The 27,843-nt window shown below is 39.3% G+C and overlaps 2 protein-coding genes across 3 annotated transcripts in view; both read left to right on the forward strand.

Annotated features, from left to right (window-relative positions):
* The window catches only part of LOC106058378 (uncharacterized), a 37,910-nt gene extending 27,708 nt beyond the window's left edge, over positions 1-10,202 (forward strand). For both annotated transcript variants that reach the window (XM_056004904.1, XM_056004903.1), the window contains exon 9: positions 9,749-10,202. In XM_056004904.1, the coding sequence (XP_055860879.1) occupies positions 9,749-9,811 (63 nt within the window). In that variant the 3' untranslated portion in view covers positions 9,812-10,202. The remainder of the gene's footprint in view (positions 1-9,748) is intronic.
* Positions 10,203-21,539: 11,337 nt separating this feature from the next.
* On the forward strand, positions 21,540-22,917 carry LOC129928942 (jerky protein homolog-like). The gene is given in 1 exon segment (XM_056045538.1): positions 21,540-22,917. A coding segment is annotated over 1 exon segment (1,005 nt). The 5' UTR covers positions 21,540-21,912.
* The last annotated feature ends 4,926 nt before the right edge of the window (positions 22,918-27,843 follow it).

The following is a 27,843-nucleotide window of genomic DNA, read 5'->3' on the forward strand; positions in this document are numbered from 1 at the left end:
TTGTTTGATTCTTAAATTTTTATGTGTCATATTTTTTTTTCTGGTGTGGGGAGGGAGATTATGTTTTTATCATTTGTAGACATTAATTCTAGAAAGAATATGATTCAATTGTAACCTCGTGTGTTCAGTGCAAGCAGATTTAGAGCCCCGGAACACCGTGTCTACAGCCCTAAGCGAAAACAAAAAAAAGGCTGTGGCATTCATACTCTCCCGTCTTGACTACTGCAACGCCGTGCTAGCAGGTATACCCGACGACGAAATCGCCAAGCTGCAACAAATTCAGAACAACGCTGCACGAATAGTACTAAGAAAAACAAGACGAGATTCTGCTCCTTCAAAGATAATTTACTTCCTAGTCGAAACCTCCCGTAGGACGACGGGGATGGGAGCGGGCAGGGTTTGAACCCGGGACCATCGATAAGTTCTAACTACAGTCCAGCAAGCGAACCGCACGACCAGGCAGCCATCCAAAAAAATAATATTAATATGACATAAAAAATGAAAGAGTACAAAAAAAGTTCGATACATCGGGCACTGTTAACCCTTAAAGTTGTTTTTTTTTCTATGTTTTTACACAAACATGTTACCTCAAGATTGTGGAATGTATTAGACCTAAATATAATCTGCGTTTCACGTTTTCCTAACAATCTTCTAATGAATGACATCCGAGTGGAAAAATCTTGGTCTAGAATCCTGGTAGGCATGTTTGAGTTGGAATTCTTAGAACGTAACTAAGTCCACAGCTTTCATGGATAGCTGCCATTTGGTAAAGAAAGTCAAACGCGATTGGTCATTGCGGGGGTTTGTGTGCTGATGTTGACGGACGTTGACGTGTTGCACCAATCTGCTGGTAGACAACTCTATGATTATATTTGAACGTACAAAACATGACATAAATGGAATCACTTCTTTGTGAACAATATCCTCTTTATTACACTATAGACATATTTGAACTTGAGATGAAATAAATAAATGTAGCAGACTTTAGTCATAATATAAAATGGTATTTTGAACAAAATCTAACTCACCACAAAAGCACATCTTTTGACTCTGGTGTTCTGGAGTCGTCTCCCCTACCTCAGACCGCTAACGACAGGGCCGCTTATCTTGCATCCTTCACACCACGCGCTAACCTCTTCCTAGTGTCACCACACACACACACACACCACGCGCTAACCTCTTCCTATTGTCACCACACACACACACACACCACGCGCTAACCTCTTCCTATTGTCACCACACACACACACACACCACGCGCTAACCTCTTCCTATTGTCACCACACACACACACACCACGCGCTAACCTCTTCCTATTGTCACCACACACACACACACCACGCGCTAACCTCTTCCTATTGTCACCACACACACACACACACCACGCGCTAACCTCTTCCTAGTGTCACCACACACACACACACCACGCGCTAACCTCTTCCTATTGTCACCACACACACACACACCACGCGCTAACCTCTTCCTATTGTCACCACACACACACACACACCACGCGCTAACCTCTTCCTAGTGTCACCACACACACACACACCACGCGCTAACCTCTTCCTAGTGTCACCACACACACACACACCACGCGCTAACCTCTTCCTATTGTCACCACACACACACACACCACGCGCTAACCTCTTCCTATTGTCACCACACACACACACACAACGCGCTAACCTCTTCCTAGTGTCACCACACACACACACACCACGCGCTAACCTCTTCCTAGTGTCACCACACACACACACACCACGCGCTAACCTCTTCCTAGTGTCACCACACACACACACACCACGCGCTAACCTCTTCCTAGTGTCACCACACACACACACACCACGCGCTAACCTCTTCCTATTGTCACCACACACACACACACACCACGCGCTAACCTCTTCCTAGTGTCACCACACACACACACACCACGCGCTAACCTCTTCCTATTGTCACCACACACACACACACCACGCGCTAACCTCTTCCTAGTGTCACCACACACACACACACCACGCGCTAACCTCTTCCTATTGTCACCACACACACACACACCACGCGCTAACCTCTTCCTAGTGTCACCACACACACACACACCACGCGCTAACCTCTTCCTAGTGTCACCACACACACACACACCACGCGCTAACCTCTTCCTAGTGTCACCACACACACACACACCACGCGCTAACCTCTTCCTAGTGTCACCACACACACACACACCACGCGCTAACCTCTTCCTAGTGTCACCACACACACACACACCACGCGCTAACCTCTTCCTAGTGTCACCACACACACACACCACGCGCTAACCTCTTCCTAGTGTCACCACACACACACACACCACGCGCTAACCTCTTCCTAGTGTCACCACACACACACACACCACGCGCTAACCTCTTCCTATTGTCACCACACACACACACACACCACGCGCTAACCTCTTCCTAGTGTCACCACACACACACACACACCACGCGCTAACCTCTTCCTAGTGTCACCACACACACACACACCACGCGCTAACCTCTTCCTAGTGTCACCACACACACACACACCACGCGCTAACCTCTTCCTAGTGTCACCACACACACACACACCACGCGCTAACCTCTTCCTAGTGTCACCACACACACACACACCACGCGCTAACCTCTTCCTAGTGTCACCACACATACACACACCACGCGCTAACCTCTTCCTATTGTCACCACACACACACACACCACGCGCTAACCTCTTCCTAGTGTCACCACACACACACACACCACGCGCTAACCTCTTCCTATTGTCACCACACACACACACACACCACGCGCTAACCTCTTCCTAGTGTCACCACACACACACACACCACGCGCTAACCTCTTCCTAGTGTCACCACACACACACACACCACGCGCTAACCTCTTCCTAGTGTCACCACACACACACACACCACGCGCTAACCTCTTCCTAGTGTCACCACACACACACACACCACGCGCTAACCTCTTCCTATTGTCACCACACACACACACACACCACGCGCTAACCTCTTCCTAGTGTCACCACACACACACACACCACGCGCTAACCTCTTCCTATTGTCACCACACACACACACACACCACGCGCTAACCTCTTCCTATTGTCACCACACACACACACACCACGCGCTAACCTCTTCCTATTGTCACCACACACACACACACCACGCGCTAACCTCTTCCTATTGTCACCACACACACACACACACCACGCGCTAACCTCTTCCTAGTGTCACCACACACACACACACCACGCGCTAACCTCTTCCTAGTGTCACCACACACACACACACCACGCGCTAACCTCTTCCTAGTGTCACCACACACACACACACCACGCGCTAACCTCTTCCTAGTGTCACCACACACACACACACCACGCGCTAACCTCTTCCTAGTGTCACCACACACACACACACCACGCGCTAACCTCTTCCTAGTGTCACCACACACACACACACCACGCGCTAACCTCTTCCTAGTGTCACCACACACACACACCACGCGCTAACCTCTTCCTAGTGTCACCACACACACACACACCACGCGCTAACCTCTTCCTAGTGTCACCACACACACACACACACCACGCGCTAACCTCTTCCTATTGTCACCACACACACACACACACCACGCGCTAACCTCTTCCTAGTGTCACCACACACACACACACACCACGCGCTAACCTCTTCCTAGTGTCACCACACACACACACACCACGCGCTAACCTCTTCCTAGTGTCACCACACACACACACACCACGCGCTAACCTCTTCCTAGTGTCACCACACACACACACACCACGCGCTAACCTCTTCCTAGTGTCACCACACACACACACACACCACGCGCTAACCTCTTCCTAGTGTCACCACACATACACACACCACGCGCTAACCTCTTCCTAGTGTCACCACACACACACACACCACGCGCTAACCTCTTCCTAGTGTCACCACACACACACACACCACGCGCTAACCTCTTCCTATTGTCACCACACACACACACACACCACGCGCTAACCTCTTCCTAGTGTCACCACACACACACACACCACGCGCTAACCTCTTCCTAGTGTCACCACACACACACACACCACGCGCTAACCTCTTCCTAGTGTCACCACACATACACACACCACGCGCTAACCTCTTCCTAGTGTCACCACGCACACACACACACCACGCGCTAACCTCTTCCTAGTGTCACCACACACACACACCACGCGCTAACCTCTTCCTAGTGTCACCACACACACACACACACCACGCGCTAACCTCTTCCTAGTGTTACCACACACACACACCACGCGCTAACCTCTTCCTAGTGTCACCACACACACACACCACGCGCTAACCTCTTCCTAGTGTCACCACACACACACACCACGCGCTAACCTCTTCCTAGTGTCACCACACACACACACACACACCACGCGCTAACCTCTTCCTATTGTCACCACACACACACACACCACGCGCTAACCTCTTCCTATTGTCACCACACACACACACACACCACGCGCTAACCTCTTCCTAGTGTCACCACACACACACACACACACACCACGCGCTAACCTCTTCCTAGTGTCACCACACACACACACACACCACGCGCTAACCTCTTCCTATTGTCACCACACACACACACACACCACGCGCTAACCTCTTCCTATTGTCACCACACACACACACACACACACCACGCGCTAACCTCTTCCTATTGTCACCACACACACACACACCACGCGCTAACCTCTTCCTATTGTCACCACACACACACACCACGCGCTAACCTCTTCCTATTGTCACCACACACACACACCACGCGCTAACCTCTTCCTATTGTCACCACACACACACACACCACGCGCTAACCTCTTCCTATTGTCACCACACACACACACACACACACCACGCGCTAACCTCTTCCTATTGTCACCACACACACACACACACACCACGCGCTAACCTCTTCCTATTGTCACCACACACACACACACCACGCGCTAACCTCTTCCTATTGTCACCACACACACACACACACCACGCGCTAACCTCTTCCTATTGTCACCACACACACACACACACCACGCGCTAACCTCTTCCTATTGTCACCACACACACACACACACCACGCGCTAACCTCTTCCTATTGTCACCACACACACACACACCACGCGCTAACCTCTTCCTATTGTCACCACACACACACACACCACGCGCTAACCTCTTCCTATTGTCACCACACACACACACACCACGCGCTAACCTCTTCCTATTGTCACCACACACACACACACACCACGCGCTAACCTCTTCCTATTGTCACCACACACACACACACACCACGCGCTAACCTCTTCCTATTGTCACCACACACACACACACCACGCGCTAACCTCTTCCTATTGTCACCACACACACACACACCACGCGCTAACCTCTTCCTATTGTCACCACACACACACACACCACGCGCTAACCTCTTCCTATTGTCACCACACACACACACACACCACGCGCTAACCTCTTCCTAGTGTCACCACACACACACACACCACGCGCTAACCTCTTCCTAGTGTCACCACACACACACACACCACGCGCTAACCTCTTCCTATTGTCACCACACACACACACACACCACGCGCTAACCTCTTCCTATTGTCACCACACACACACACACACACCACGCGCTAACCTCTTCCTATTGTCACCACACACACACACACCACGCGCTAACCTCTTCCTATTGTCACCACACACACACACCACGCGCTAACCTCTTCCTATTGTCACCACACACACACACCACGCGCTAACCTCTTCCTATTGTCACCACACACACACACACCACGCGCTAACCTCTTCCTATTGTCACCACACACACACACACACACCACGCGCTAACCTCTTCCTATTGTCACCACACACACACACACACCACGCGCTAACCTCTTCCTATTGTCACCACACACACACACACCACGCGCTAACCTCTTCCTATTGTCACCACACACACACACACACCACGCGCTAACCTCTTCCTATTGTCACCACACACACACACACACCACGCGCTAACCTCTTCCTATTGTCACCACACACACACACACCACGCGCTAACCTCTTCCTATTGTCACCACACACACACACACCACGCGCTAACCTCTTCCTATTGTCACCACACACACACACACACCACGCGCTAACCTCTTCCTAGTGTCACCACACACACACACACACCACGCGCTAACCTCTTCCTATTGTCACCACACACACACACACCATGCGCTAACCTCTTCCTATTGTCACCACACACACACACACACCACGCGCTAACCTCTTCCTATTGTCACCACACACACACACACCACGCGCTAACCTCTTCCTATTGTCACCACACACACACACACCACGCGCTAACCTCTTCCTATTGTCACCACACACACACACACCACGCGCTAACCTCTTCCTATTGTCACCACACACACACACACCACGCGCTAACCTCTTCCTATTGTCACCACACACACACACACACCACGCGCTAACCTCTTCCTAGTGTCACCACACACACACACACCACGCGCTAACCTCTTCCTAGTGTCACCACACACACACACACACCACGCGCTAACCTCTTCCTATTGTCACCACACACACACACACACCACGCGCTAACCTCTTCCTATTGTCACCACACACACACACACACACCACGCGCTAACCTCTTCCTATTGTCACCACACACACACACACCACGCGCTAACCTCTTCCTATTGTCACCACACACACACACCACGCGCTAACCTCTTCCTATTGTCACCACACACACACACCACGCGCTAACCTCTTCCTATTGTCACCACACACACACACACCACGCGCTAACCTCTTCCTATTGTCACCACACACACACACACACACCACGCGCTAACCTCTTCCTATTGTCACCACACACACACACACACCACGCGCTAACCTCTTCCTATTGTCACCACACACACACACACCACGCGCTAACCTCTTCCTATTGTCACCACACACACACACACACCACGCGCTAACCTCTTCCTATTGTCACCACACACACACACACACCACGCGCTAACCTCTTCCTATTGTCACCACACACACACACACCACGCGCTAACCTCTTCCTATTGTCACCACACACACACACACCACGCGCTAACCTCTTCCTATTGTCACCACACACACACACACACCACGCGCTAACCTCTTCCTAGTGTCACCACACACACACACACACCACGCGCTAACCTCTTCCTATTGTCACCACACACACACACACCATGCGCTAACCTCTTCCTATTGTCACCACACACACACACACACCACGCGCTAACCTCTTCCTATTGTCACCACACACACACACACCACGCGCTAACCTCTTCCTATTGTCACCACACACACACACACACCACGCGCTAACCTCTTCCTATTGTCACCACACACACACACACCACGCGCTAACCTCTTCCTATTGTCACCACACACACACACACCACGCGCTAACCTCTTCCTATTGTCACCACACACACACACACCACGCGCTAACCTCTTCCTAGTGTCACCACACACACACACACCACGCGCTAACCTCTTCCTAGTGTCACCACACACACACACACACCACGCGCTAACCTCTTCCTATTGTCACCACACACACACACACCACGCGCTAACCTCTTCCTATTGTCACCACACACACACACACCACGCGCTAACCTCTTCCTATTGTCACCACACACACACACACCACGCGCTAACCTCTTCCTATTGTCACCACACACACACACACCACGCGCTAACCTCTTCCTATTGTCACCACACACACACACACCATGCGCTAACCTCTTCCTATTGTCACCACACACACACACACCACGCGCTAACCTCTTCCTATTGTCACCACACACACACACACACACCACGCGCTAACCTCTTCCTATTGTCACCACACACACACACACCACGCGCTAACCTCTTCCTATTGTCACCACACACACACACACACCACGCGCTAACCTCTTCCTATTGTCACCACACACACACACTCCACTTGAGATCCTTTATTCAAACTGTTTCACATACATGGTACGGTATATGCCCTTAACACTATACGCCTCAATCAGAAAGATCCATATTCTCATGTTCCAATCAACGCCGGGGACCTCCTATTAAACTTTTGCGTTATTTTTTATTATCGGCCCCCAAAAAGGGGAAAAGACGCTAATAGTTTTGTGTGGGATGTCCGTCCATCCGTCCGTTCGTCCCATTTAGATCTCGTAAACTAGAAAAGATAGTGAAAATCCGACATTATAATATTTTAGACCATTCAAAGTTCTGATGCAAAGACTACTTTTTTCTTTTCTGAGAGAGGAAAAATCAAATTTTTTAAATCACTTATACAAGCAGTTTTTTCATAAAAATACACCACTTTTACTATTCACTATTAATAGTAACAAACACTAGAGTCTCTTTAGTAGGGGAGATGAAAATTGATTATATTATTAACACATTTATGCAAATGGTTTTAGTTTTTTTGTCAAAATTTTTTTTTTACAAATGTATTGCTAAGTTAAATAAGTTTTGTTATACTATCTACTATATTTACACAAAAAAAAAGTTTTTTTAAAGATAAAAAATCTATTTAGTATGCATATAAGTTGGACAGAATTTACAACAACAATTAATGAGTAGTTTTTCATATTGTCTCGTGACCTGCAGAGCTGTACTATAACTATAGAACACGTACCTAAAGGAAATTTTCTTTCTTGAGGATTTGAATTAGAGATCGACCATTTACAAAACAATTAGATCAATTAGATATTCATTATAAGACATTAGTTAGCAAGGTTCACACCAAACTTCACATTCACTTTCACCTATTCTTTGGTCTGCTGGGGCACCACACAAGATCTGTCAGCCTTCTTTTTTCATTCTTCTCTGTCAATATTCTTTGATAGAATTTCATTCTGATGTTCTTTCTGAAAATATTGAAACTTGCCTTTTTACCTGCCTGGTGGACCACTTCGGGGGCCTATTTTGAGTTTGCGTTTCCACACAAACTGTCTTTGTAACCTTGTTATTAATTGCACTGACCTTAAACAACGAAACATAATGCTCACAAGTATCAGAAACAATTGACAAATGCAAATTGTCTTCATTGCATCATGACCTCAAAATCTTTTTACAAAGCTTATATCATCTCTGTCTATTTGTCTGGTAAAAAGTGTGTACACGTTATTTCTCCCACACTCATTCTCGGATCAAGTTGAAACATCTCAAAATTATTCATTGGCATAGGCAAGACATGAATCAATAAAAAAAAAAAAAAGTAACCAAATAAATCAATTAATTAATGGCAATTATTTTGTTTGTTACCATCAAGGGAAACTATTCCTTGAGTATGTCTTGATTTGTTGGGTTTAGTCCCCTTAAATAAATATTAACGCTATTTCTCTTCACGCATTCTCCGATAAAGTTGATACATTAAATAATTATTTATTGTAGCCTACCTACCAAAACATGAATAATAAAAAAACAACTCAATCGAATAAGGGAAATAACTTGTACATTATTGGTGGATATAGGTTTAAGGGCGGAGTTCTTCCCTTTTAGATAAGCTTTGGTGTTTTTTTTTTTAAAGGATTTTGTCTATTTTGCCTGTTTTCCCAGTTCACTCGTGGTTTATTCTTATTTCGAATGAGATCAAGAAAGAGCTCTAGTGGCCCAAGTTAATGCCTTGAAGAGAGTACTTGGCCGAACTTGACGATAGTACGGTACTTGGCCAAACTGGAAGATAGTACTTGGTCTAACTGGAAGAGAAACAACGTGGCCTATACTGATCTACGATGTTGAGCACTTACATAAATATTTACCATAGTATAGAATAGTTTGTCAATCAGGATATTGAATCTTATTGAGCTAGATCGAAACTTTACAAACGTTTCTACCATCACATCGCAATAACACATCCAACACAACGCTGTTGTCACAGATTTATGTTCATCACAATCATTTATTGATCGAGAAATACAACTGATAAACGATATTTGTAGTGAGACTATCTCAGAGAATCATTTTTAAAATGTATATATTTATTTAAAAAGAAGAAAATAAAAGTATACCATTTTAATTCTTCTTTTTTTTTATTAATCTGTATAAGTCTAAAAAAAAACAGAATCCTAAATGCTGCTGGTCTATCTGTGTGTCTGGTCCAAAGTGTGTCCACGTTATTTCTCCCACACCCAATCTCGGATCATGGTGAAACTTTGGACAATTATTTCATGTACTTGACTAAACAAGAATTAATTATAAAAATTAACAATTATTTCATTAGCTATCAATAATTAAATTATTTTGTTTGGTATCGAGCAAGGCAAAGAAATTGTAGCCTACTTCACAGGTGTTGTGGCCAGGGGCGACTGGCTATATGGGCAAACGGGCTAATGCCCGGTGGGCCGGTACCAAATGGGCCGGTCTGGTCGCCACCAAAGAAAATTAAATTCAAAAGTGACAGCAGCAAGACACAAAGGCCCAAACACGTTTTCTTTTTTTTTTTTTTTTTTTGTAAATTATTATAACAATTAATTTTGTTTGAAATTCTACAAGAATGTAATTTTAAGAATTACATTATACACTGTACGTATTATCATTTGTAAAACGTTAGACCGTACTTTCTGCTATGCACGAGCGGCATGTCTTCAACACTACTTTGATGTCTTCGAGACTGTGTTTGGCCTGATCAATTTGCTGGTCGGCATGGGTCTTTGATGGCACTCCTATTTTGTTTTGCTCCTTCCCTCACCCGTTTTTTAATGGTTCCATTGAAATTAACGAAAAAGAGGGATGGGAGAGGTTAAGTTAAAAAACCATTGATATTACAATATTTAAAATAATTTATATAGCGCATTCACAACCGATATTTAATGAAAAGAGATTTAGAATCATTTATATTTTAAATAATATATTCATATACAAATCGCTTTTTTTGAGAATGTACTTGGAGGAAGTAAGAGTTTTTCACATTTAGAAGTACATCTCTAACCATTCTGCATTCTCCTATCTTTTAAAGGAATATATATATATTGTTACAAATGAACAGTGATAGGTAGAGGTCAACGTATGACCCCGGCGAGATGACACAGCAGCTAGTGTTCCCTGGAATCTACATGTACAAACAAAGACAGGATGTGACGTGTCCACACGTGTTGTTCCAGGGGACGAACAGATCTAAGTAGGGGGACAGTTACTAATGAACAGTGACAGATAAAGGTCACTACGTGTGACCCCGACTTGATGACACTGCAGCGAGTGTTTTCTGGAATCTACATGTATAAATAAAGACAGGATGTGACGTTTCCTGACATGTTATTCCAGAGGATACTAGGAGTGTTTGTGCAACTTTGGAGAAGCGATTAGGGACTCTATATAAGCCAGAAAGTTAATGTGAAAGTCAGTCGTATGGAGTCGTGAGTTAGCCGTTACAGTCGATACAGACGATGTAAGACGTGTGCGGCTCTGTGGAAGAGAAATGTGTACGACTCGATGCAAGTTAACTAGGGTAGAGTTAACTGGAGTGGACTACAGTGGACTTGAGCCGTTACAGTCGATACAGTCGATGTAAGACGTGTGCGGCTCTGATTCGGTAGACTTGAGTACGACTTGGTTCAGCTTTGGGAGACCTGGAGCGACACTGGGAAGTGTGTCGTTGGTCTGTTCTGTGGAATACGGCTCGATGCAAGTTGAGAAGAGATGAAGTGCAACGAAGTGAAGAGATGCAGTGCAACGAAGTATAGCTAACTGTAAACTGACAGATATTGTACAGTCTTCTACGCTACATGTTACAGTAATGTTAGAGTTAATAGTCATTAAATGTATATGCAACTGAAAGTTTAGTCGTCAAGTTCTTTGCTGTGTTTTTATTTGTGTGCCAACTAATACATCTAGCCAGAAGATTCAGAAATACGTAACAATATATAGATCTATCTATCTATCTATCTATCTATCTATCTATCTATCTATCTATCTAATATAGTTGTGGCATAAGTTGAATGGATCCCCTTTAAACTTTGTGTAGAGAATTAATTAGTTCGTTGCTTTAAGGTTTGAAACTAACAATAGATAACTAATAGACCTTCTATTTTCAAAGGCACTTCACTAGCACATTGAATTAGATTTATTGTTTGTATTTATGTATAAAACATCCTTTAAAAAAGGGCGATAACGGGAACATTGAGACAGATACTTTCTTCTTTCTTCTCCTTCGCCTTGCCAACGGATAGGATCATAGCGCAGTCAGGAAGCTAAAAGCATGCAATTGTGCTAAAAAAAAACAATTGGTAAAAATATTATCTAATCGAACATATATTGTTAGTCTAGACTCTAGATCAGGGGTGGGCAAATTACGACCCGCGGGCCACATGCGGCCCGCCGGAGTGTTTTATGCGGCCCCCCGACATCTACAGAAGTCAGGTGTGCCCACAGTATATACATATAAAAATGCAAATATATTAAAAATAATATAAATATAAATTATTGAAACTGCCATTATAAAAAGTTTCAATCAAACGAAGACTATGCTTATTGGCTATACATCAATAAACTCAATTCAAGACACAATCTCTGATCAGTATTTATCCAATGCTATGCAGAACTGTGTTGAATGTTGGGTATGCTTGGAACAAGATGGCAAGGGTGACAACTGGTGGAGCTCGATCTTTAACTGAGTAAAATGGTGTTGTTGTTGTTTTTTTTAAATATCCCAACCACAAACTTTAAACAGGAAAGTTTGCACAAAGCTGCATAAAATTTTAATTTCAGAAGTTATAATTCTCGGTAAATCAAATTTATTAGAGATAGGGGGGTATTAACTTAGGTAGTTCCGATTATGAATAAATTAATCCAAAATTTCCTCTATCATAGCATGGGCAAGGTAAACGAGAACAATATAAAATTTCAAGGAAGAAATTGTTCTGTTACTTGAAGGACACTGACTGATATTTTGTTACCAATATTTCTAATGAAGCGTGGAAGGAAGATTTCATGTTTCATAATTGCCATTGCTATGAGCTTTTTGCATATGAAATGTAAATGGATGTTAAATCTTTTCAAACAAGGCCTTCCCATTTCTACAAGCAAGCAAAAAGAATACAGGCTTTGTCATTTTCCTTTGCTGAAAGGTGAAATTATGTCTATTGAAATGATTAAAAGTACAACACTTATTTAGATTCCTTAATTTTGCAATTTATAAAAGCAAATTTTAAGACGTCAAGAACAGGCTTTCAATACCATTAGCTCACCATTTAGCGCAGAAGCTGATTTAGCTCCAGAGGACATAACTCCGAGCAGTCAGTACCTCCACAGGAGTCTTATGGATGCCAGAATCTGTATGTTAACACTTTAAAAAATGTGCTGCTGTTCACACTATTTGTGCATACATGCATCTGTTCTTCTTCTTCTTTGTTTTCATTTTACATGTTGGAGGGTTCAGAACAGTATCTAAGATGAACCGCGCAATGTTTTCCAGATCAGGCAGTTCTCCGAATAGTTTTGGTTCTATAGGAGGGCCTTGGGGCCAAGGTCCTGTTCGGGTCTCTGATTTAGTATGCACCATTGAAGGACATGCTCAGCATTCTCTGGTGATGCTCCAAAAGGGCAAGTTTCGCTCGTCCCGATATTTAACTTCCGGAACATATATTGTCTCATCCAGTGAACAAGCATTATATTTTGGGTGGGGGGAAACTAAAAAAGGATGATTACTTGTTTTTTTGACTGACTGTAATTTGACAGCAGTCACAAGGGTAACAACAAGTAGGCTAGTTTTACAGTTTCGGAACATTATGCACGAGTGTAAAAAGTAAAATACTGCACATTAAGTACAACTGTATATTTGTGGGGTTTTTGTAATATAAAAAGACAACAGCAATTGAAAAAATAAATTGATTAAAAAATTGCTAACTATTGTTGTGATTCCTTAACGTGGAGTGAGGAAAAAAGAAACGTGAATATAATACAGTGTAACTATGAATTAAAAGTTAGCTAGAGTATCTTTCTAAGTTGTATATAGATATGCGGCCCGCCATTCCCAAATTTAAAGAAATGCGGCCCTCGATCCAAAAAGGTTGCCCACCCCTGCTCTAGATCATAGTCTAGATTTATTTTAAATTTAATTTACATAACTGATCAAAACTACTTTTTTTTTTTTTTGTTGTTTTTTTTACTTTGTTTTGCATCCATTTTGATCTAACCCAAAGAAACGCTAAGCAATAAATGAACACTGAGGCTACTGCTTTAAATATTTCTTTCAAATATCAGAAACAAAAACAAAAAACTCCATTGAAATCTAATTTCACTCTTATATTCATCGTGCACAAAACTTAATAACAGATTGTAGGTTTGGCGATACCCCTCCCCCCAGTTCTGCCTGAAGGTTTCTCAATGTATGAGACCATCACTGGTAATTAAGTCGCACCAGGGGTGGGCAATTTTTTTCTATGAAGGGCCGCAGAGAATTTTTTTTTTTTTTTTGGAATGAATACGAATAAATATAATGCCGTCGAAACGAAACGTGATGTCGATGGCTTCGTGCAATCGCTTCCTCATTTGACCCAGCATTAGGCCAAAGAAGATAGCGAATAGAGTAGGAGCAAGTACACAGCAAGCAACTAAGACAACTTGATCGCTTTCACCAAAGATGCTTGTGCTCCATTATGGACATACGGTGGCAAAACCGCACTACAAACAGCAATGTCCTTGCGAGTAAAATGTTGTAAAATGTTTTGTAAAATGTTTTGTATTTCGGATGTTCCTTCAGAGTTGAAGATAATTTACTTGGGGTCGAACGTATGCCAAAAGCAGTCTTTTTTGTGAGATAAAATGTGGTCGACGTAACAGAGGTGCCCCACTGAAACGCTTTAAAGACCTGCTTAGGCGCAAACGTGCCTAAGCTGACATAGAAGAGAGCACCTGGTTGCATGCGGCCTCAGAACGAGACAGCTGGAGGTCACTCACAAAGGCCGCAGGATACAAATTTTAGACCAAAAGAAAATCAGCTGCCGAGAACAGACGGCGAAAAGAAAATCTTAATCGACCACCGGCAAACAATTGTTATGCTTGCCCTGGATGTGGCAAAATATGTAGATCACAGTTGGGCTGCGTAGCCACGGGAAATACTGCATTCCTCATTACTCTTCGGACTCGAATACAAGCCTATATATATATATATATATGAAATAGACTGTGTGTGTACTTAAAAATGACAAGTTAGGAAAATGAAAATATAAATGTTTCTACTTACAGCTATGTCTATTGTCAAGTCATTTGACATTTAGACTGTATTGGACATGTAGGCCTACGTTTGATTTTTACACGCAAATTTAAAATTTAGGAATTTCTTTAGCTAACTTTACTAATGGTTTCTTTTTTATTATTATTACTACAACATATCACCACAAATGTACATTAGTACTTATGAACTATTTAACTGTTTGCACTCGTGTATAATATTCCTGAAGTGCTTACTAGTTGCTTTCCTAGGACTGCTTTCAACTTAGTCAGTCAGGACTGACCTGTTCTTACACTTTGTTTAGTTTCAAGTAAGAAACTGCTTGTTCACAGATGTTTGTGGACCTAAATAATGTGAAAGTTTAGCAGCAAAGTTTTACAAGTGTGGAAATGCTGCTTCATCATACAGAAAAGAAAACTGACCAAAAATTGCTTTCACTTGCTTTCCTGGAGAGAAGGGAAAACTTTGGAAAGATTAACATGCTCACAAATTTCATGTCCTGACTTTTGACATTATTCCATAATGACATTGATAAAAATGAAGTCTGTCTTTCACTCTTCATTCGAAATATTAGTAACAAAGTCACAGTTAATTTCCTTTGTTTCAAAGAACAAAACAATTTCTTCCATGAGATCCCAGATCCTTCTTAATACCTTGCCCATGATAAGCCAGCTGATGCTATTGTGGTACCGAACATCGGAAAGTTTTGTTTCGAAATCTTCAAGTAGTTCACCGCACTGCCTGTGGTTAAACCCTTCGTTCTGAAAAGCTTGATCATTGTAATAATTAGGTCAATATATTCAATGCAGTTGATCACTGTAACAATTAGGTCAATATATTCAATGCAGTTGATCACTGTAATAATTAGGTCAATATATTCAATGCAGTTGATCACTGTAATAATTAGGTCAATAGATTCAATGCAGTTGATCACTGTAATAATTAGGTCAATATATCCAATGCAGTTGATCACTGCAAGTACCACACACATAATCCTTACTTGCCTTGTAAAATTGGTGCATCAAATTATCAGCTTTTTAACACAACTTACCATAGTTAATGATTCTTCTTGACAGAGTAATGCTATCAAATACCTTTTTCTGATTGGGACACATAATATTGGCTGAGCCTGACAAGCATTCTTTGATAAATTAATTCACCATCTAAAAAAGGGCTTCTTCCGCTTTACAATCTTTTGACACAGCACCAAACAAACTACTGTTGTATCTAGTTGTAATGATGATTGTCCGGGGAATTAGGTCTGGTTAATTTATTAACTAATTCATGACTTCAATCTTTCTTTCTTCAATTGTGAGATTGCTTCTGAAATCAGGATGCTTCTTTTGGTGATGTTTAAAGTTGTACTCTATAAAAAAGGGGATCAGTTTACATCACAGCAAGCACACTGTTTCACAACGAAAGTTAGGTTTTAAACAAGAAAAACATTTTTAGCGGCCCCCGAAAAGGGGAAAAGACGCTATTAGTTTTGTGTGGCCTGTCTGTCCGTCCGACCTGTTTAGATCTCAGAAACTAGAAGAGAAAATGAAAATCTGACATCATGATATTTGAGATCATTCAAAGTGGACCATTTCGGGGGCTGATTTGAGTTTGTGTTTCCACAGTCTTTGTAACCTTGTTTTTAATACTTTAAAAAAAAAAAAGCTTCTATTAGGCGTACTTGTATAAGAGATAGCTTGGACCCCACAGGGCAAAAGACGTAGAGAAAGACCTATCAGAACATGGTGAAGCAGTGTACTAGATGAAGCCGAGAGGACAGGAAAGAGCTGGGAAGCCATTAATACACTAGCAAGAGACCGTGGAGAGTGGCTTGCTTTTACTGAGGTTCCATGAGGAATGCAAAGGAAAGATGACGATAAACATTCCATATACAAATGGAAAGAAAAATGAAACCACTTACCACTTAATATAAGGAACTTACAAACCCAATGTAACAAGGAAATAAACGTTTAGGCAGATGAAAGAGCTTCCATTGTGATCAGATATTTTTGTTTTCATTCTTGCTTCTTTTAGTTAGTTGGGTTTGTTTAATTTGTACAGTTTCATTCATAATGGGACCAAAAAGCACCAATGTATATGAATTTATAATTTTATGATTTTCAAAATAACAGTTTAGCCTGTTTGATATAAAATGCATATGGCTTTGGGGCACTTCCAGTAGACAATGGAGCTATATATATTACATATTGAAACTACACAATGTTGTTATAATTATCTGTCTTGCATTTTTTAGTATAGTGATGGTTCAATGGATGGTCATTGCCTTCATTTAGCAGTTTTCTAGCAAGTAATGTTCTTGAGCACATTGAAACAAAATGTAACAACTGGGTTTTTCTCGACATTCAATTTTGTGAACACTGAAATGTATTAACTTTCTATGAGATGGTTTATCAGCACAGAAGTATTATATATTATACATAAATTGGATCCTATTATGAAAATTTAAGCTTCCTACTTTGGAAGAGTGCTTTATAGACCGCCGGTAGATAACGGCTTTGTCTGCATGAGATGCAAAAGAATATAAAGGTTGCAACTAGGTCTGAGCAGTCAGGTGAAACACTGCACTCATCCTTTAGTTTCAGAATCAAAGTCACTACCATTATTATTATCCAAAGATAACATTTAACATAAATATAATTGATTCACAACTATAGTGTTTAATAACTTTTTTGTGTTGCCAAGGAGTGGAGAAATTACTTAGGAAAACTTCAAAAGTATATTCATATTTTGGACAGACATATCAAAAACATAAATGGATTAATAAAATGCATTTTTTTTATTGAGACCAAAATCAATAAACATGAAACAACAGAGTTTGGTTGATCAGTTTGAACAGCTCTATGTACAGTAGTTAGATAAATAAATGGACTAATTACATACACATGAAACTGCTGCTGTAGTTTCTACTCTGATTCTTGGATAAAATTTTAATGTGTGTTGGCACTTCAATGAAAAAAAAAGTCAACAAAATGACTTTTCTTCCATAACTAAAAATACAGGTTTATGTTAAAACAAATATTTACAAAACATCCATCAAGTAACAAAATAAATTGCATTGAAGAAACTGACTCTGATTCAGGTATAAGCCAGTGAAGAGCTTTATTCAGCTCTATTACGTACATAGGGCATTTAATGTTCAGACCTGGAACATCTCACACAGTGCTGACATGTTCATTCTTAGCAAACAGTGCAAACTAATTAACTAGTAGATAGTTCATAACAACAAAAAATGTTAATTACCGGTATTTTGTTTTAAAAAAAAAAAAACTCATTCTGAAGAAATCATGTCAATTAACAGAAAAAAACTTGTGGGACAATATTCCTAAAAGAAAAAAAAAAAGGGTAAAACTATTGAGTAAATTCATTCAGTAAGATTAGCTCTGTGAGCAAAGATTTTGATTAAAAAAAGAACTCTACATTATTTTATCTAACCATGAAGTATTCAAGTATTGGAGTGATGTTACCGGTAAAATTAAATGTTTTGCCAGTTTAAAATCTGAGGGTTTGGTTCTGATTCATTCATCTTTGTGGACTATTTCCTATTTGGAACAGCAAATGCCTTAATTGTTCCATTACAGGAAACTAATTGCTTGGTGCTGAAAAGTGAAAATCCAAGTCCAATTAAGGCTAATGATGCTGGGAGGGCCCATCCAGCAGATCTTGTAACTGGCTGACTTAGTGTAGCTCCATTCTGTCAAACAAAAATAAAATGTGGTAACAGGTGAACTAGTTGCTGTAAACTGACATAATTTAGAATTTCATCACACAGTTGAAACTCATATGTTACTTCCACACCAACAACAGCCCCCACTTCTACCATGAGGGTTTAAAAAACAACCTTGCGCCACTTAAAAATCCTCTACTAATTATCACTTCGACACATCATAATACCATCACATATTTTCTGTTTGTATATTTAATTTAACCTTAATGCTAGGTACAAGATAAACATGTTGAAAGTGACATGAAAACATCATTTATCCACTATATTGTTTATAGATTAATAAAAAATTCTAAAATCTTTAATACCTGAAATCAAGCTTTTTGAAAAAAAAATTAAAAATATTTATAAAGAATTGGAAAAAGATAAAACAAAGAACACACAAAAGTGTTTACAAATAGCTGAAGTTCAAGGATAATTTTTAAGAAATTTCAACTAGTGTTATAGCTAGACAAAATGTAAAAACCACATGCAACCATGTCTAAAAATAGTTCAGACACTAATACACAAAATAATTTTGTGTTCACTTCACATATCCATAGGCGTCAATTGTTTTTATGAAAACAAGATATTGAAAACAAAGCAACTAGTAATGAAATCTAAAAACATTTTTAAAATGACTATACAATCTGCAATGGCAGAGGAATTTTTCTTATTTACATATTACATAGAGTCCAAAATGTCTAAATTTAAATTGATTCTTGTGCAAAAGATTCTTTCATTTTCATTCTAAACATTTTTAGGCTATGTTAGTTTACAATAAAGAATTTTGTGGGTAAAAGGATTCATTTGTTTAGGGTTGTTGTTTTTTTTGGATGAAGGTTTAATCTAGCGACAATAATGTCATATAATAAAAACCATGACTACAGTTAGATATGGGATAAAAACTGTTATGTTAGCTTATCTGAAGACAAGTCTAGTTTTGCTAATTGAGAATTTTTTGGACTTCGTTATTTTGTTAGCGACAGTGATGACATAGATGGATTCCCTTCATTACCGAATAAAATGAATTGTCAACAATCTTGATTGCCTTATTTCATTATTGGTCTTTCGTCTGTATCTAGTTGGTTAATTAATATTAGCTCTGCCTGAACATAGTCAACACTGTACTCACACAACACAGCTAAGAGGTGTCCAACACAGTACAATTACATCTAAAAACTGTATAAAGAATAATGAAAAAAAGGTCTTTGATCTTTATGAATGCATCTATTTGATGATGCCCACTGTACCGTATATTAATTTATAACTTACAAACATGAGTCAATAATTGATTTCAAACCTTTCACTGTGTAAAAAAAAAAAGTAGGAAAAGAGTGTTTACCTGATCCAATTTAAAAACTGGGTGAGAAACTTGGGTGTAAGTCCTCCCACTTCCCAATCGTCCCTTAACTGCAAGCTTTCGAACAGCTCGTGTGCTTCTATGGATGATGCTCATGCTCAAATTATCAGAAAAGTCTTGTTATTTTTATTTGATACAAGCTGAAAAAAATGCATAAGAAAAAAAATTAGAAGAGGCACCTAGTTTGGAAACTAAAGCCTGCTTATTATTACAAAATGTATACGATTTAAATCATCTAGTGAATTATTATCAGATCTATATAACAACATATATATATATATATATACAAAAATATAATCCCCTAAAAAAATAATTGTGTTAAGTTTTTAGTCTATTTTAGTAGACTATTATAACAGAATATAATGAATATCTAGATCTAAATATAAATATTCAGTATCTATATATATATATATATATATAATTCTCTTCATGGCTTAAGAGTTTGAACACCACTAAATAGCAGGGCCGGACTTAACCATTGTACCAAGAAGTCAAGCAAAGAGAACAAGTAATCTACTCTGTATTCACACATCTCTAAATAGCAGGGCTGGAATTAACCATTGTGAATGATTGTGGGGTCCAATTTTAATTTATTAGCAATTACATAGTGGTGTTCAGCGACATCCAATAAAGGGGAAAGCACAAAAACTGCCTTCAGCATGGGAGAATCATAATGAAGTTACCAAATTTATTTTAAAATAAAATCTTTAATAAGAGTATGAGTGGTATTAATACTTATAGATTATAGATCTTCATAGGAACACAGCTATTTAAGTATTTTATTGTCCATTACTAGTCACTAGCGATACTTAAGTTAAACCTTCACCAAAGAAAAAAATAAAATAAAATTTGACCTAGAGTAACTTACATCTATCGAACACCTCCAAAACTCGTTACTTATCGAACACCCCACGATATTCTCATGAAATCTTATTTATTTTGAAGATTACAGCAAAAATACTATATTGGTACTGCGCATGCACCATTTTCGTTTACTTTCTTCGTGTGTCTGGTTGATTTTCTAATAATAGCAAAGTGCAAGTTCATAACAAAGTTCATAGGTATGTAAACTTACATTTTTTGGCCTTTTGGGAAGAAGGAGCTTATGTTAGGCTTAGTGCTATTTTTAATGCTGAATATTGTCTTATCAACATGAAATTTGATTATTAGGCATCTAGATAGATGGGGACACATGTGTGTTCTATTCAAAATGGCTTTCATTGACCCCATGAATATTAATTAGAGGGTTTTTGGCAGGGTGTTGGATTCTAATGGACATTTTAACGTAACTGAAGTTATCGAACATACTATTTTTAGAAAAAAAAATCCCAACTTATTAAAAAATAATGAATCTTTAATTTAAAAGATACGGATCAAATTGTGAATTACAACTTTCAATTTTTTTTTATTTTTTTTTTAGACTTGTCACTACTACTCACGTAGGCCTATATATTGGTTATTGGATTGGTACTATGCCTTCAAAGAAAAATAAAGGCATCAGGATTCTGCATGATATTGAAGTATTGAATGCTGCCATTGTAGATATTAAATTTAATAACATGTCACTGAGAAAAGCATCTAAATTTCACAACATACCTCTGACCACTCTTCATGACAAAATAAAAGGAAAACAGCCTTTAGTTCCCAAACGATCACTTTTAACCATAGGTGAAGAGAAACGATTAACGCGATGGCTAATCGAAATGGCACAACGAGGCTTTGGAAAAACTCGTGATGAGGTTAGGGAGACTGCAAGGGCCATCATTGCTGTACGAAATAAGACTATAGAAAGTCAAGATCTGGATAAGATACCTTTGCCAAGTACACAATGGTTAAATGGATTTTTCTCCCGACATCCCCAAATTTCTTCAAGAACACCCATGCCCCTCTCAAAAGAAAGAGCTGTAGTCACACCAAAAGCTATAGAAAAATGGTTTATGGATTTCCAACAAACCATTGAATCAATAGACCCAACAATATTTACAAGCCCTAGTCGCATCTTCAATGCAGACGAAACTGGCTTTGGTTTTGATGTCAAAAGCAGGCAGGTTATAGCATGTAAAGGCAGCAAAAACGTATACAACATAACAGCTAACACTAAAAAACAGGTCACCGTATTGGCATGCTGTAGTGCGGCAGGTGAGTACATGCCACCATTACTGATTTATCCCTACAAACGGGTGCCCAAACACAACCTACTTGATGCATTTCCAGAAGCATTAATTCAGCTGGATAAAGATAAAGGCTGGATGACAGCAGCTGTTTTTTTTACATGGTTGAGAGACGTTTTCATCCCCTCTACAAATCACCTCACTAAGCCCATCTTGCTTCTCGTTGATGGGCATGCAAGTCATACATCCCTTTTAGAAACCTCTACTATATGCCATGACAACAATATCATCTTATACTGCCTTCTTCCTCATGCCAGCCATATCATTTAACCCCTGGATCAGGCATTTTTCAGCTCACAGGGTTAGTAGCACTTTTCCATGACAAAATTTTAGGAGATTTTAGGAGGTTTTTTAAGGATGAAATGTATGATGTGTGTGTGTGTGTGTGTTTCCTATCCGTTTGTGTGATACATAGTAAAACATACACAAAACTAAGCATTTATCAAATCAATTATTGTTATTTGATTTTTAAAATAATAAATATCTTGCCAATATGCACAGAAACAATGTTATCAGCTGTTGTATGTCCACAGAAAATGTAATGAAAGTTATCTTTTAATCAAGTAACAACTTGACTGTCATCCCAAAACCTCAAACAAACATTTTTTTTTCAAAGATTTATTTAAAAACATAACAAATGGTTACTTTTCCATTTTTTAAAAATAAGAAGCATTCTTAGAGATGCCTTATTCATGATGTATCTTCTCTGTGATGGAAATGTACATTTTTAGTTCCTATGTGTATCTTATAGATACTAGAGTCATGGTGTGCATTTGAGGTAATGTTTTATTCTTTTATTAGTTAACTTAAATCCTTTTCATAAACAGAGCCAGTAATATATAGGGTAATAATGGCCTATTTGAATGTTTAGTTGACATTTGCTTACTAAAAATGGCTTTTGGGTTGGGGGGGGGGGGGGGGGGGGGGAATTAGACCTATTCACGTTTTTTTTCCTAGCAGAATCTTTTTCAACCATATAGGCCTAGTTTCCCTGGCTTTTATGAGTGAAATAATTTTTACGGACTCTTCATAGCTGTATGCGAAATATTTTCGTTAAATCTACAGTAGATCTAGACTCTTTTGATCTAAATCACTAATCACTTTTCACGGCTGTGAGAGAATTATCTTCACTGAATTTACAGTAGATCTAGACTCTAGATCTAAGTCACTAAAATTCGCGGACTTTTCTGAGAAATATTTTCACTATATATATTCTAGTGATTTAGCGTAAATCTAGAGTCTACATCAAAGTCACGAAAATTCGAGGACTTTTCACTGTGTGAATATTATCTTCACTAAATTTACAGAAGACCTAGACTCTAAAGCTAATTCGGTAAAATTCGCGGACTTTAACTCTAAGTCACTAAATTTTGCGGACTTTTCACGGCTGTGTGAGAATTATCTTCACTAGATTCTAGTGCTTTATAGTTAATCTAGAGTCTATATATAATTTCACTAAAATTCGCGGACTTTTCGCGGCTGTGTGCGAATTATCTTCACTGAATATACCATAGATCTAGAGTCTATATCTAAGTCACTAAAATTTGCGGACTTTTCGCGGCAGTATGCAAATTATCTTCACTGGATATACCGTAGATCTAGAGTCTAGATCTAAGTCACTAAATTTGCGGACTTTTCACTTCTTTGTGTTAATTATCTTCACTAGACTCTAAGTGATTTAGCGTAAATCTAGAATCTAGCGTATTTCTAGAGTAATCTAGACATTAGATGTATCGAGATCATTAAATTGACTAAAATTCACGGAGTTTTCAGGTTAGGTGCGAATTATCTTCACTAGATCTAATTTAGATCTAAATCTAAATCTAGATACTATTACAGTTACTAGAGACTAGCTAGATCTAGAAGATTTACCGACTTTCTGCGCGAAGTCACTCTTAACTTACAACAAGACGATTTTAGGTGAGGGAGGGCCCGGAGGGATGTAGCCTACAAATTAGTCTGGTAATTGCTCTAATTATAGACAATAGTCACTACAGACTAGATCTAGCGCGTCTTTAGTGGTAACAATAAATGGAAACAAACATTTCTTAAATGACTTCAGAAAAATACTGCCAGGTGAAATGCTTGCTTGAGCCAAGGCCATCTTCAATCACGAGATCGCGCTTCACAAGTGGGTGAAAGGCGGTGTAGACGCGTCACTGGTCAGGTCATTAACACAGCCAGCCCGTAAGGTCATGCAATCAGAATGCCTAGTAACGCTGTTGTTATCCCCTCACATTTTTAGCAAGAAATAAGCAAAATTATATTTAAAAAAAAATATTGGGTAAAAATTTTAGGAGAGTGGACAAAATTTTAGGAGACTTTCGGCAATTTTTAGGAGAATTTTAGGATTTTAGGAGACTTTTCATTTTTTAGGAGATTTTAGGAGTTTTTAGGAGCGCTACGAACCCTGAGCTCAGTAAAGTCAGCCTGGCAGAAAGCTGTCAGCAAACATATATCAGTTACTGGTGCAGGAGTTAATTTAGAATCTTTTTCTGGAGTTTTAAAGCCAGCTTGGTACAAAGCGGCCACACCAGAAATAGCCTCTAGCAGCTTCAGGGCTGCCGGTATTTTCCCTTTTAACCCAGACATGATTAAAAGTTCCCAAAAAATGTGGCCTAGCAGATCTTTTTCATATGATGAAGCCATTGTGCCAGATGTCTCAGAAACACCATCGCAATGTAGGCCTGAATCTACAGAACCTGAATATACGGAATTTGACCTGAATGAATCTTCATTAAATATCTACTCCCTTGTGCCAAATGTATCGGAAACCCCATCGCAACAAAAATCAACAGAACCTGAATATACGGAATTTGACCTGAATGAATCTTCATTAAATATCTACTCCCTTGTGCCAAATGTATCGGAAACCCCATCGCAACAAAAAGCAGCAGAACCTGAATCTACGGAATTTGATATGAATGAATCTTCATTAAATATCTACTCTCTTGTACCAGTTGAATCGGAAACACCGTCGCAAAGAAAGTCAACAGAATATGAATTGCCATGTACACAATTTTATGAGAATGAAGCCGCTAATATTTCTGAAGTCCCTATCTCCAACCCTGTTAAGTTAAATGTTGGAAAAATAGCTTCACTTAAAGAATACGCATACTTTATTTTCAATGAAATGACAAAAACTGAATTGTCAATGTTTTTTTCAAGGATATCAAGCCCCCAAAAGGAGAAATTTAATGAATCAGTATATGAAAAAAAATTTAAGAAATTTGAAGCTTTAACTCTTAGTATAGATCGGGCATTTCAAGAACCAGAATCTGCACCACCTAAAGCCATTTTGACACATGATGATATATTCAAATTACCCAGTTTTAGTGGAAAGGGAAGAGGCAGACTTAGAAATAGAACAACCCCAACCTTACCCAATATAATCAGTGGAGAGGAATTTCGAGATTCTCTCAAAAGGAAGATGATAGAAAAGGATGAAATAGAAAAGTCAAAAATTGACAGAAAACACAAGAGAGAAGAAAATAAGAGAATAAGAGAAGAACTTGATGAGAAAACAAGACTTTTTCAAGAACACAAAAAGATTGAAAAAGCGAAAAAAAAGGAAGAAGAAGCGAAAAAAAGAGAAAAGAAAAAATCGGTCAACTTTACAAAAAAAAATAGTGATTTGGTTGAGAATCCAGATTCTAGAAAGTCAAAGGAGATGGAACTATCAAAGAGCATTGAGGTGGACAATGTTGAATTATTCACAAACGAAAAATGTTTGGGCTGTAATACAATGGACCAAGGGGACCTCTAGGTTCTCTGTGAGAGGTGTGACTCGTGGTGGCATACCATTTGCACACAAAAATGCCAAAAATTTGACAAAAAAATTTAAATTTGTGTGTAACTATTGTAGCCCAGATCATACCTATTTGCACTGAACTTAGAGGTTCCTTACACACTACTCGTTATCAGTCGTAAATATACATGATAATTTCATATCCATATTACTGTGTATGTTTAAAATAATCTACTAACTACACATCTTTTGTATGTTTTTATTCTCATCAATTGAAATAATGAAAATTACATAAACTCACACATAGATATATGACACATATATATATACATGTACACATATATGTAAATACATATATATGCTGTGTATTTACTGATTGTGTAAATTATATTTTGAAAGTCATCACTAGTTTTTTTGTTGTAACTTTTAAAAAAAAGTAAATAAATATGTACATATATTTTAAAAAAGATTTCCTTTTTTTATTACACTATTCATCACTATTGCATACGATAATTAAATTGACAATCTCTGTCTATAATTATGTCTATAATTTCAAATATTGTTCGGAAGGGGGGAGGGGGGGGGGGAAGGAGGGCTTGTGAAGTCATGTGACAAACAATTATGATCATCTAGAATAATCTAGATACACATCACTGAACATTTTAGACACTTGAGTACGGAAAAAAAATTGTCGTCAACGACATGGATAAGACATAATTCTCCAATGTTTGAATGATTGCGCACATCAACACAGTACGAAAACATTGCTACTTAGTGAGAACAATATTAATATTGCGGGGAAAGTGGGAGGAGCCAATTATTAATTGACAGGTACCAACGATCAAGGCACCAATTAGGTCACCAACATCAAGAGCATTTAATACATAGTCATAGAGTCGTTGACGCAATTTTTTTTTTACACAACACACAACCAGATATATACAGTTGTGTTCTCCAATGGCTTGGGCAACATTATATACAAGCTTATACAGCTCATAGCTTAGGCCACAAGAAATATATGGCACTGACAAATAATAATAAAGGGCCCCATATTTACCATATATCTACCATAGATTCTTAGCCTTAGGCAAAACTTAGGGACTTAGGCTAAATTGACTTATTTATGACCTTTTCAAGTCTTAACAAAATACAGCACTGGTTGGAATTGAGTGTGACTCTGTGAGGTCATTTTTTAACTAGATGGGCGGTATGTTAAGTGTGAAAATGACTAAGACCTCTCTGTCTTGACATTGGGTCAAAAGAAAATGATATTAATAACCAAATTTTAAGGTTATAACACTTTTAAAACACCATTCTTCTCATGTGTTCGATAGTTTCTTAAGATGTTCGATAACGCTAGAAAAATGTTCGATAATTTAAGCTCTTGAAAATATCGACCTGACCCACTTTAACATCAAATATAATTTTAACTATGAGTAGTAATAGAATAAAACATATCTACTTTTTAAGAAAAATGGATGAGA

Source organism: Biomphalaria glabrata, chromosome 11 (assembly GCF_947242115.1).
Source record: "Biomphalaria glabrata chromosome 11, xgBioGlab47.1, whole genome shotgun sequence".
Classification (NCBI taxonomy): domain Eukaryota; kingdom Metazoa; phylum Mollusca; class Gastropoda; family Planorbidae; genus Biomphalaria; species Biomphalaria glabrata.